At 41.1% G+C, this 12618-nt stretch overlaps 1 protein-coding gene across 2 annotated transcripts in view; it reads left to right on the plus strand.

Moving 5' to 3' along the window:
• Positions 1-12618, plus strand: part of FAM20A (FAM20A golgi associated secretory pathway pseudokinase) — a 59901-nt gene that overhangs the window by 30168 nt on the left and 17115 nt on the right. For both annotated transcript variants that reach the window (XM_039325457.1, XM_039325456.1), the window contains exons 3-6: positions 2423-2473; positions 5452-5530; positions 6663-6755; positions 11194-11309. In XM_039325457.1, coding sequence (XP_039181391.1) covers positions 2423-2473; positions 5452-5530; positions 6663-6755; positions 11194-11309 — 339 coding nt within the window. The remainder of the gene's footprint in view (positions 1-2422; positions 2474-5451; positions 5531-6662; positions 6756-11193; positions 11310-12618) is intronic.

Consider the following 12618-nt stretch of genomic DNA (forward strand, 5'->3'; position numbering starts at 1 on the left):
CCTGGTAGACGGCTGCATTGACCCTGGACTTAATGAAGCACAGTGGACCAACACCAGCAAATGACATGGCTCCCCAAATCAACATAGACTGTGGAAACTTCACACTGGGCCCATGTCCAGGATCTGTCTGTCTGTGGTGGCTCTTGATGCACTGACTCCAGCCTCAGTCCACTCCTTGTGAAAGTCCCCAACACTTTTGAATGGCCTTTTCCTGACAATCCTCTCCAGGCTGCGGTCATCCCTGCTGCTTGTGCACCTTTTTTTCCACACTTTTCCCTTCCACATACCTTTCTATTAATGTGCTTTGATACAGCACTTTGGGAACATCCAACTTCGTTTGCAATTACCTTTTGAGGCTTTCCCTCCTTATGGAGGGTGTCAATGATGGTTTTCTGCACAACTGTCAGGTCAGCAGTCTTTCCCATGATTGTGATTCCTACTGAACTTGACTGAGAGACCATTTAAAGGCTCAGGAACCCTTTGCAGGTGTTATGGCTTAATTAGCTGATTAGAACGGGACACCCTGAGCCTAGAATATTGAACTGTTTCACAATATTCTAATTTTCTGAGATTGTGGATTTGGGGTTTTCATGAGCTGTAAGCCATAATCATCTCAATTATGACACATCACGGCTTGAACTATCTTGCTTTGCATGTAATGAGTCTATCTCATATATTAGTTTCACCTTTTAAGTTGCATTACTGAAATAAATGAACTTTTGCACGATATTCTAATTTTTCAAGTTTCACCTGTATAATCAGGAGGAACAGTGTAAGGCAGTGGTTCTCAACCTTTTTAATGCCGTGACCCCCAACCGGTCGTAAGTTGAGGACTACTCAACCGGCCGTAAGTCGAGGACTACTCAACTGGTGCAGCACCGTTTGCAGAATGGGACTTTTGGCGGGTTCAGCAGGGCAGAGACAGCCTGGACAGTTCCTATTGGCTTTTGAAAGCCAATAGAATTAGACTCTATTCAAGAGAGTCTATTCTATTGGCTTTCAAAAGCCAATAGAATAAAAGGGAGTAGCACAGCTAAGGAAAAGGGGAAAAAAATGGCAGACTGCATTGTTTGGCGACCCCCATGAAATGGTCATTCGACCCCAAATGGGGTCCTGACCCACAGGTTGAGAACCACTGGTGTAAGGGAATCTGTTTGAAAGGAAATTGAGAGCGCAGTCAGAAAAAGCGGGAAGAAAGAGAATTTCCTGGAAGGGAAAATTCTGGTTGGGAAATCTTTCTACCCCAACTGCTTTGCATACCCTTTCCCAATGTAGTACAGGGTGTCCATGACTTAGAGCATTCAGCAACGGTTCAAAATTACAGTGGCGCCGAAAAAAGTGACTTACAACCAGTCCTCACACTTATGACCACTGCAGAATCTCCACAGTCAGATGGTCAAAATTCGGGCGCTTGGCAACTGGCACATATTTGCAATGGCTGCAGCATCCCAGGGTTATGTAATCGCCATGTGTGACCTTCCCAGCCGACCTCCAACAAAGCAAAGAAAATGGGGGAAGCCAGATTTGTTTAACAACCTCACAATAGACTTAACAAGTGCAGTGATTCCCTTAATAACCAAGGCAAAAAGGTTGTAAAAATTGGGCACAACTCACTTGGTAACTGTCTTGCTTAGCAACAGGAATTCTGGTCCCATTTGTAGTCCTAAGTTGAGGACTACCTGTATGTGTGTGGGGCAGTGGTAGAAATTATTGGATACAGTAGAACCCTCTCCGCTGTTTTTTTACTTGCAGTGAAACCTGAATGAATCCCACAGGAAATGTATTTGGGGAATTTGAGAAAAGCCACAATGATGTCGTGGTCCTGAGGACATCATCATACAAATAATTTGTAATTCATAAACTCATTCATCCATCTATCCATCCATCCATCCATTCATATCTATTCTGCCTTTATTGTTTTCATAAATAACTCAAGGCAGCAAATATATCCAACACACCTTCCCTCCTATTTTTCCCACAACAACAACCCTGTGAGGTGAGTTGGGCTGAAAAAGCAGGACTGGCCCAAAGTCACCCAGCCAGCTTTCATGCCTAAAGCGGAACTAGAACTCCCAGCCTCCCACTTTCTAGCCTGGTGCCTTAACCGCTAGGTCAAATTAGTTCTCATAAATTCATATTGGTGATACCATGATTTAAGTTTGCTAGCTAGTCCTGTTGGTCCCCTTTGGTTCCCCTTGCTCAGGGGCAGGCAACCTTGGCTCTTTTATGACTCAGGAATTCTGGGAGTTGAAGTCCACGAGTCATAAAAGAGCCAAGGTGGCTTACCCCTGCCCTCGCTGATCCCCCTTCCCACTTGCACAGAAGCTGGCAACCCTGCTGTTAGCAGGCCATTCACCTGCCTTCTGTCTTCTATCTCCCTTCCTTGTAAGAAAACTTCCCAAGGTTTTCTTTTTCATTCCAGATTACAGCCAGGATGAGAAAGCCTTGCTCGGGGCCTGCGACTGCTCCCAAAGTAGGTGAACTGCTATTCTATCTGCTGCCGCTTTTGACCAATGTGTCACAGGAGTCCTTTTGGCGGTGGAGGGGGGGGGAGTGATGGAGTTCTGTTAATGAGATGTATGAGCCAAGTCCTTAGTGCTACCCTTGGGCTTTATTTAGGGCTCTGTTTCACCCAGCCCTGAATGTTTAGAGGCAACTCTAGCGCCGTGGTGTAATTTCCCTTTGGAGTTGCACGTCTATTAAAAGGCTTGCTGTGCATTTGTTGAGCCGGTGTCAGTATCTCTTCCTGACCTTGAACTGGATCCAAAGGGGCACTGGGATTTGAGAGAAATCTACTGGGATGAAGGAAGGAAGGAAGGACGTTCCTGATCCCCTCCTGGAGGAGATACAAGCTCTCAGACTTCCCTCCCCTCTGAAGCAGTGTGTCAGGAAGTTGAAAGAGGACAAGCAGAAAGAGGGATTAAGAAAATGCCTTTGTCTCTTCCGTGGTGCTCCGGCAGAAATGTTACAGCCTGCTAAACTGACCCAGCTCACTTTGAACCCTGCATTTTCCAGCCGGATCAATGAAGGTGAATCCTGGATTCATTTTTCCTGTACCTTGTACAGGTAGTTCTCGCCTTACAATCATCCATTTAGTGACCGTTCAAAATTACAGTGGCACTGAAAAAAAAGTGACTTATGATCACTCCAGCGTCCCCGTGGTCATATGATCAAAATTTGGACAACTGGCTCATGTGTATGACAATTGCAGTGTCCCGGGGTTATGTGATCATTTTTCGCGACCTTATGACTAGCAAAGTCGATGGGAAGGGCAGATTCACTTAACACAGTGTTTCTCAACCTGTGGGTCAGGACCCCATTTGGGGTCGAATGACCATTTCACGGGGGTCGCCAAACAATGCAGTCCACCATTTTTTTCCCCTTTTCCTTAGCTGTGCTACTCCCTTTTATTCTATTGGCTTTTGAAAGCCAATAGAATAACTCTCTTGAATAGAGTCTAATTCTATTGGCTTTCAAAAGCCAATAGGAATTGTCCAGGCTGTCTCTGCCCTGCTGAGCCCGCCAAAAGTCCCATTCTGCAAACGATGCTGCACCAGTTGAGTAGTCCTCGACTTACGACCAGTTGAGTAGTCCTCGACTTACGACCGGTTGAAGGTTGCGGCATTAAAAAGGTTGAGAACCACTGACTTAACAACAACGTTACTAACTTAACAACTGCAGTGATTCATTTAACAACTGTGGCAAGAAAGGTCGAGAAATGGGGCAAAAGTCAATAAATGTCTTGCTTAGCAACTTACATTTTGGACTCTGTTGTGGTCCTATGTCGAGGACTACCTGTACATGGGTATAAATCAATCATTTCTATTGGACTAAAAGCGCCCCACAGCTTTTAGGTGTTTAAAATGCATGATTTTACATCAATAGAAGCACATCCAGGCAAGAAACCTCTTCAAAAAAGGAGTTAGATCACAAAAAACGAAAGTAATAGCTCTCTCAGGTCAAGGTCAAATCTGGGAATCCCCTTGGCAATAGTGTGGAAGTGGTACTCAGGACCTCCTTCCAGATTGTTTTTGACTAGCCAGCAGCTTGGGGATTTCCTTAGGTCTCCTACTGATTTCCAGACAAGGTCTGACTCTGCTTAGCCCTTTTTTTTTTTTTTTAAGATCAGCCAGCATTAAAAAAGAGGGATTTGCAAGATAAAATATACCACATACTTGCACAACCCGCTCTGCTAGTTTCATTCTCTCCCCATTTTTCTTTGGGGTAGCTTTGATAGATGGACTCTCCGGATTAGGATCACCACTTAAAATGGGACAATTGGAGGTCTGGCCAAGGAGTGTTATTGTGATCTTGTTCTTCCTCCAAGAGGTGTAGGAGGATAACCACGTGAGGCAGATTTGACAAATTGCCATATGTCATCCATAGTGAATATGGATTTGGGCTCGGTCTCCTTGGTCTTCATCCAATCCTCTACCCCTACCTATTCTCACATCTCCACAAATCTCTCAGTTTTACTCTAGATATCAAACAGAATGGAAGAAGAATTATTTACCTCCTTCCCTTCATTTCCCAGAGCTATACAGATAGTCCTCAATTTACAACACTTCATTTAGTTATCATTCAAAGTTACAATGGCACTCAAAAAAGTGACTTATGACCATATTTCACCCTTACAACCATTGGTCATGTGATCAAAATTTGGATGCTTATCAGCTGGCATGTATTTATGAGGGTTGCAGTGTCCCCGGGTCATGTGATCACCTTTTGCAATCTTCTGACGAGCAAAGTCAAGGGGGAAGCCGGATTCACTTAACAACCATGTTACTAACTTAACAACTGCAGTGATTCATTGACAACTGTGGCAAGAAAAGTTGTAAAAGGGGGGAAAACTAACTTAGCAACTAACTTAACAGAAATTTTGAGCTCAGTAGTGGCCATAGGTCAAGGACTACCTGTAAACAAAGCAGAAAAAGTATAACTTAGTACAGATCAGTAAATAAAAATGAAGAAATATTACATTGGAAATTTTCAGGGAATTCTCAGAGTTGTAGGTTTGAGACAGGTGTTCCTTAATAAGTTAGACCAGGGGTAGGCAACCTTGGCTCTTTTATGACTCGTGGACTTCAACTCCCAGAATTCCTGAACCAGCCATGCTCAGGGGAAATGAAGAGGTTTCCATGCTGAGCCATGCTGGCTCAGGAATTCTGGGAGTTGAAGTCCACAAGTCATAAAAGAGCCAAGGTTGCCTACCCCTGAGTTAGGCTTTCACTATTTCAAGTTCAGTGTAGCTTATTACTCAACATAGTAAATGGCTTCCAACAAATAGAAGCAAACTAGATACTGATCTTCATATACCATATATCTTAAGGTGTTAGAAGCTCATTTCAATTCTTTCTTAAGACAGATATTATGTTTTTCTGTCAAATTACTAAGCAAAAGCTTTGAGTTTTGACATTTGAAAAAGGAGCTGAATCTCTCTTTGTTTCTCAGTTGTAAAGCCCAGCGGGGTGCACCTGAAACTTGTTTTGCGGTTCCAAGACTTCGGGAAAGCCATGTTCAAACCAATGAGGTAAGCTTGCTTCACTTGAAAATGGCCAGAATCCTTTTCACTAAAGCATTTTTAGCAAAGCTATAAATGTTGTTGTGCAGATAAGGAGGAGAAGGAGCAGGCATTCGAATTATGTTCTTTTTGTGGTGGCAGGTAGCATGATAATTTTTTAAAAAATACCCAAGATCTACTTGAGTACTTCTCATCTTTTCCCACCTCTGCATGTCCATAAATTGTGCTGCTGATTTCCAGCAATTCTATGGAAAGAAAGAGGGATTGGAAGCTACATCCTATACAATCACACTCGGTTCCTCCCCGCCTCAGGGAAAAGCTAACGTTGTGCAAAGATTTTGAAGGGAATTCAAAATGAGTATGTAAGAAGATACATAGAAGTTGCTGGTTGACTAACTGCCAACTAGGTGTGACCATTTACATCCTTTAAAAAATATAGAAAGAAAGAATGAAGAGCAGATGAGGGATGAGGCAGTTCAGACCAGTGCAACGTAGCAAAAGAGGGAGTTATTCTGACTCTTTGCTCTGTTGTCCTGACTCTAGCTGGGAACTGACCCAGTGGTGGGATTCAAACATGTGAACAACCAGTTCTCTGTGTGGATGCTGCTTCTGGAAGTCCATTCTGGGCCTGCGCAACAAAAAAATAGCTACCGGTTTTGCCAAAGTGGTGTGAACTGGCTGAATCCCACCACTGAGCTGATCCTTTTTGACCTGAATAGCAACTTTCCTCCTCAACTAGACAAATGGGCCAATCTGGGAAGGCAACAGAAGAAACATAGCATAAGGGTGGGCAACTATGGCAACTTTACAACCTGTGGACTTCAACTCCCAGATTTGACAGGTCGTCAAGTTGCCATACTTGCCCAACCCCTGTCATGGTTGGACCCCAATTCCATACCATGGCTATTTAGTCTTCTCAATTATTATTAAATATATTGGTGGTGCTGGTTAGTTTGAGCATAAAACCAGGTCTAGAAGAACACGAGGGAACCAAAAAGATCTGAGCAGCTGAAAAGCAGAAAGAGAAGAAAGGAATCCTTCTTTCTTTCTAGCTACTGTCAAATACTTTTCTTAGACTCAGAAAGATATTTTGTTTTATACACAATCTCCTTCCTGTTAATTACCTGGACATTTTCTTCAGACAGAACCGAGACGAGGAGACTCCAGAAGATTTTTTTTACTTTGTTGACTTTCAGAGACACAATGCAGAGATCGCTGCCTTCCACTTAGACAGGTAATTCCCAAGTGATAATTACCTCCTGAGTTATTTGTCTAGAAAAGAGCTTTACTGCAGCTTCAGAGGGGCGAGGCAAAAGGCACAGGAGACAAAACTGTGTGAGCAATGAGGGTAGGTATCAGCCTTTACTCATAGGCCACAAATTTTAAAGCCATTTGCGTCATGGAATGAATGTTCTGCTCTTCCTTTTTGGCCATTAAAAACTTTAAGCATCATCAGCATAAGTACTGATGGGGGGGGGGGAAATCACATTATTGGGAAGAACTGTCATTCGGGACAGAAATTGTATTCTGTATACAGTCCTTGACCCACAACCATAGATGAGCCCAGAATTATTAACATAATTCATGTTGGTAATTATGTGGGTCTCCATGTGACTCTGCCTGATTTTACAAGCTTCTTGCTGCTGTTGTTAAATGAACACAGCATCCATAAAGCAAACACATACATTTGTTAAGTGAATCCATTGTCCTCAATAGGCAGTTTTTGCAGAAATTGGAAGTGAACACGTTTCCAACAAAAAAAAATGTTGTAAATTGTGGTCACATGACTGCAGGATGCTGCAAACAGCCATAAATGCAGTCTGGTTATTGAATGCCGAAAATGTGATCATGTGACCCTAGGAGAGGAACAGCCAGGGCCATTGGAACTTTGAATAAGAGTCATAAGTGGCCTTGGGGAGGTCCACCATAACTTCAAATAGTGGTTAAGCAGCCGGTCATAAATCGAGAACTACCTGGAAAGGATTCCTAGGCTTAATTTCCTCTCGTTCCAGATAGGACTTGTCTAAAACCTTCAAGAACCAATGCTGATAGTCTAGATCAGGAGTGACAAATCTGTGGCCCTCCAAGTTGCTATACTTCCCAACATCCCTCATCTTTAGCCAAGCAGCTGGGGCAACTGGGAGTCATAGTTCATCCCCATGGGGGATCTGCTGACTCCTACTGCTGATATAACTACATTCTCCTAGTGAATGATGATGTCTTCCCTGGACAGCGGAGTGAAAAAATAAGCAGGAAATATAGTAGTTTCCTCATCATTCTGTGCTCAGCGTGATTTGATGATTGATTTGTGTTCTCTGGCCATCTTTAGGTGCATAAAAGAACCTGTGAGATGAGGAAAATTGTGCTGGCCTATGATCTAAGCATGGGGCTGTGATAGAAAGGAAAATACAATTTCCCGTTAGTTTTAGACTACAGCTCTTTCTTCTAATGCATTGTGCAAACGTTTCAGATAGTTTCCGTAGACATTTGTTTTATCTTTATTTTTACTGATTTTATTCTTCGATTGTTGTGAACTGCCCATAGTCATTCAGCATACAAGTTTACTAGGTAATTATTTAATAAATTACTATTAGTTATTTGAAAGGTCATTTCTTGCTTCAGATCGTTCTAACTTTCTAGAATAATAGGCTAAATCATACTTTCTGCAAGCGGCTTTCCTGCTATTTCTCCTCCATATCTACCCTAGTTTAGAAGGAACCTGTTCCATTAACAGTTCCCATTCCACTAGCGGATGAACAGTCACCAGACACCACCCATTGCATGTTCATAATTCACATATTACAAATGAAATGTAACGAAGAAGAGGGAAAAGAAATTTGATATTCTCTCAAGCTGCCTAAGTCTTATTTATTTGTTTATCAAATTTAGAAATCTGTCCATCCATCCATCCATCCATCCATCTATTTATCAAATTTAGAAACTGCCCATCTCCTTCACAGAGGAACTCTGGGCAATGTACAAGTAAAATATAAAAGCATAAAAACTGTATATAAAATTATATAAAGGGCAAAGAAAGTTAAAATTCAGAATTAAAAGGTGAGGAAGAGAGCTTTCAGGGTGCTGAAAGGCTGCACGCTCTTCTGTGAGGCCCAGGCAAGATGGCAAAACCAGGTCTTTAGACATTTCCAAAAGGCCAGGAAAGTGAGATGTTTGTTTGTTTGTTTATCCATCTAATTCTTGATAACTCTTCCACCTGTTTCCCACCAAGCTGCTTGTATTATATTAGCCTGTCATTCGGAGCACTCTTAAACTCCCTTTTTTTCTGCTTGTGATGATCTGGCAGGTCTGGCGGTAGATCATGCTTGGATTGATGCATTAGGAGTCCTGATCAAGCTCCAAGTCTATGCTTTATTTGTATTTTTATTCTGCAAACAGCAGGCTGAAAAAGCCAATTCTTGAGGGCATTTTAAAAAGCTTCTGTGCCATTATTAGTCAGTCTGCTTGGCAGTTACTGACTCACTAACCAAATTGCTGAAAAAAACAAACAAAAAAAACACTAGACCCCATAGCATCCTTTGCAAGCTGTATGGCATTAATCAGCACAGACAGTAGAAATATCTCCACATTTCAGCATTTACAAGTTGGGGCAGTATTCTTGCTGGCATCTAAGGTTTCACTTGAGCCATCCATCAAATATCTTAATGAATTGCTTAAGTGCTAGGGAAAACAAAGAAGCAGCAGCAGAATGCAAGGGTGGTGGAGGATCGTAATAAACTCTCCCTGTGAAATTAAAGCTATTACAAGATAAGTAAGTGAGGGCTTGCTTAGATCCAGGTAACTGTTGTTAAATATTAGTAGCAGCTATTGATAAAGGAGAATATTTGTGGCTCAGGGTTGAAATGAGGGGACCTTGATGCACTCTGAGCTCCGTTGTTTTCTTGCAGCTATTTCATCACCCAGTGCTAGCATTGATGGGGTTACCTAGTTTGGGTAATGAAAAGTCTGCAAGAAAACAAGCAAGCTCAGAAAGCACCAAAGTCCTCCCATTAGTAGTAGCTACCAGTGTTAACACTCTTATGGCATACGACATGAAACCCTCTTTGTTTGAGCTATGAATATTGTATCATACTATTTCTTTCTTTGAGTAATTTGTATAATTCCGGACCTTTTAGATAACTTACTTAATTTGTGATTCTAATGCAAAGGAGGACAAAATGGTCCAGCATGAAGAGAAGTGTTACGTTGCAGAGGATATAATTTTATTTATTTATTTATTACATTTTTATGCTGCCTCTTCCCATAAGGCAGTGTTTCCCAAACTTGACAATTTTAAGGCATGTGGACTTCAACTCCCAGAATTCCACAGCCAGCAATGTGGAATTCTGGGAGTTGAAGTCCACATGCCTTAAAATTGTCAAGTTTGGGAAACACTGCCATAAGGTGACTATAATAGGTTAGAATAGCTGCTCTTGGTGAAATGTCTCCATCTTTGCTATTATTAAAGATCAAAATGTTTTAATTCTCAGTCCAGTCAAGTTACATTCCTGGAAATCCTTGTGACAGAAGAAATTGTCTTACGATGAATCAGAGCAGTGGTGTATCCAGCTTAGCTTTTCCCAGTGTATTCTGCAAATGTATGGGGACTATAATTCTTAGAATATTCAGAATGTCTGAAATTTCTGAGTTGCATTCTTAGAGTATTATACCAATGAAATGGTGTTTATCAAGCAGTGCTGGCTGAGGAATTCTGGGAGTTGAAGTTCAGACACCTTAAAATGGCCACGGTTAAGAAATATTGCAGTAGGGTATCAAACAGGGAGAAAGTTAAGTTCAATTTGGCTCATTGGCCCTGTCCAGCCTGGTACTTTAGTGCTCGCCATTCTTGTGATGAGAACAACTTTTAAGATTTTCACCTTCCTTGGGATTAAAACATGGCTCATTTGCCTATAGTACATGAGCTTCTTCACTGACCTACCATGGAAACCTCATATTGGGAAACGTTTAACTAAGTTACTACTGCAACTCTCCATTCTTGCTTGCAGAAATGTGTCAACATCCAACTTTAGAACATGAAGGGCCCACACTGAAGCCACAAGTCCTACATTCTGATCAAGATACAAAAGATACTATATTTTCAGCCTTCTGTATAGTTATGTATTTGGCTTCACCTTACCTTTCCCCCCCCCCCTTAGGACTACTTATTTGCTCTGAATTTTCCTGAAACTAAAAATTACTTACATATGTATCAAGAGAAAATATTTGCCATTTTCTAGTTGGCTAGGAATCTGACAGAAGCCCGATCAAGGAAATTAAATGGGCACAGCCTTCTCCATCCTGTTAGAGAACTTTCATGTCCAATTTGCAAGTTCTTACTTTGAATACTTGCAGAAAATTTAACCCAGTCCAAACTTAACTGTAAGCCAGCAGCCCTGGCCATCCTATTCTTTATTCTCAACTGGCAGTCAATATTCTGAATAATTCTATAGATTTTTTCTGTGGAGACAGTCAACCTTCAAAGGATGTTATGAGAACAACATGGAAAGTAAACTTTCTCCATATAGGAAGTTGCTATGGATTATACCATCATAATGGCAGATTAACAAAAATATTATGCTAAAGTTTACAAAATCTAATTCTAACAGATAGGCCAGATTCAGTTTAACAAAAAGAAGATTTGCATTGGTCTGAGCAATACATTTTGCCCTTTGCAGAATTCTGGATTTCCGTCGTGTCCCTCCAGCAGCTGGGAGAATGATTAACGTTACAAAAGAAATTTTAGAAATGACAAAGAATGAAATCTTACAAAGTGTCTTTTTTATTTCCCCCGGTAAGTTTCTTTCATAGATTTATATTCAATCTTTCTACTTCGGTGAGTACTCGAGGTGGCTAAAATACATTTTAAAAAAAATAAGACCATTATAAACAGTTGAAAACATGAAATAAATTAAATTAAGAACTATAATCAGTTTGCATTAAAATTCCTGGTGAAAGAGATAAGATAGATAGATAGATAGATAGATAGATAGATAGATAGATAGATAGATAGATAGATAGATAGATAACATTTATTGTCATTTTTTTACTGTGGGCACAATGGCACACATTAAAAATGAAATTTAGTCGCTTGCTCTCAAAGTGTACACATACATAACACACATTTAAACATACTAAATGCAACATATGTATAGACCTACACCCTTACATATAAGTACCATATAAATATTAATCACTGTCCATCTTGAACACATAACAGAAGGAGGAAGCTTTACAGTTCACAAGGTTAATACTGTATGGAACAAAACTGTGACTGAATCTGGATGTTCTGCTTCAGAAACCACGGAGCCTCCTCCCAGAAGGTAACAAGGAAAACAGGTCGTGAAGAGGATGTGTAGTGTCCCAGACAATCTTACGGACCCTGCTCAAGCAACGCTTATGTGCTATGTCCTGGATGGAAGGGAGGGAACTGGCAATAATTTTTTCAGCCATCCTCATCACTCTCTGCAGCACCTTCCTGTCTGAATCAGTGATGCTTCCAAACCAGACTATGATGGCTGTAGCATCTTCACAGGTTTTCTGAAGTATAAAGATATACATGGGGCCATATGGTATAGTAGTAAGTATGAGAGGGACCTAGGTGTCCTACTTAACTATGAACCACCAGCGTGCTGTAGCAGCCAAAAAAGCCAATGTAGTCCTAGGCTGCGTCAAAAGAGAGAAGTGATCAAGATCACAAGAAGTGATAGTACCACTTTATACTGCACTAATGAAGCCATACTTGGAATACTGTGTCCAGTTCTGGTTATCACAATATAAAAAAGATGTTGGGACCCTAGAAAGAGTGCAGAGAAGAACAACAAAGTTGATGAGGACTCTGGAAGCTAAACCGATGAACTGTTAAGGAAACTAGGTATATCTAGCCTAAAGAAGAGAAGGATTAGGGGTGACATGATATCTGTCTTTCAGTACTTGAGGTATTGTCACAAAAAAGGGATTGACTTATTCTCCAAAAACACCTGAAGGTAGAACAAGAAGCAATGGGTGGAAGCTCATTAAAGAGAGTTCCAACCTAGAAATAAGGATAAATTTCCTGACAGTGAGAACAATTAAACAGTGGAATGACTTGGCTTCTAAAATTG

Source organism: Crotalus tigris, unplaced genomic scaffold (genome assembly GCF_016545835.1).
Source record: "Crotalus tigris isolate CLP2741 ecotype Arizona unplaced genomic scaffold, ASM1654583v1 scf7180000024337.5909745, whole genome shotgun sequence".
Lineage (NCBI taxonomy): Eukaryota > Metazoa > Chordata > Lepidosauria > Squamata > Viperidae > Crotalus > Crotalus tigris.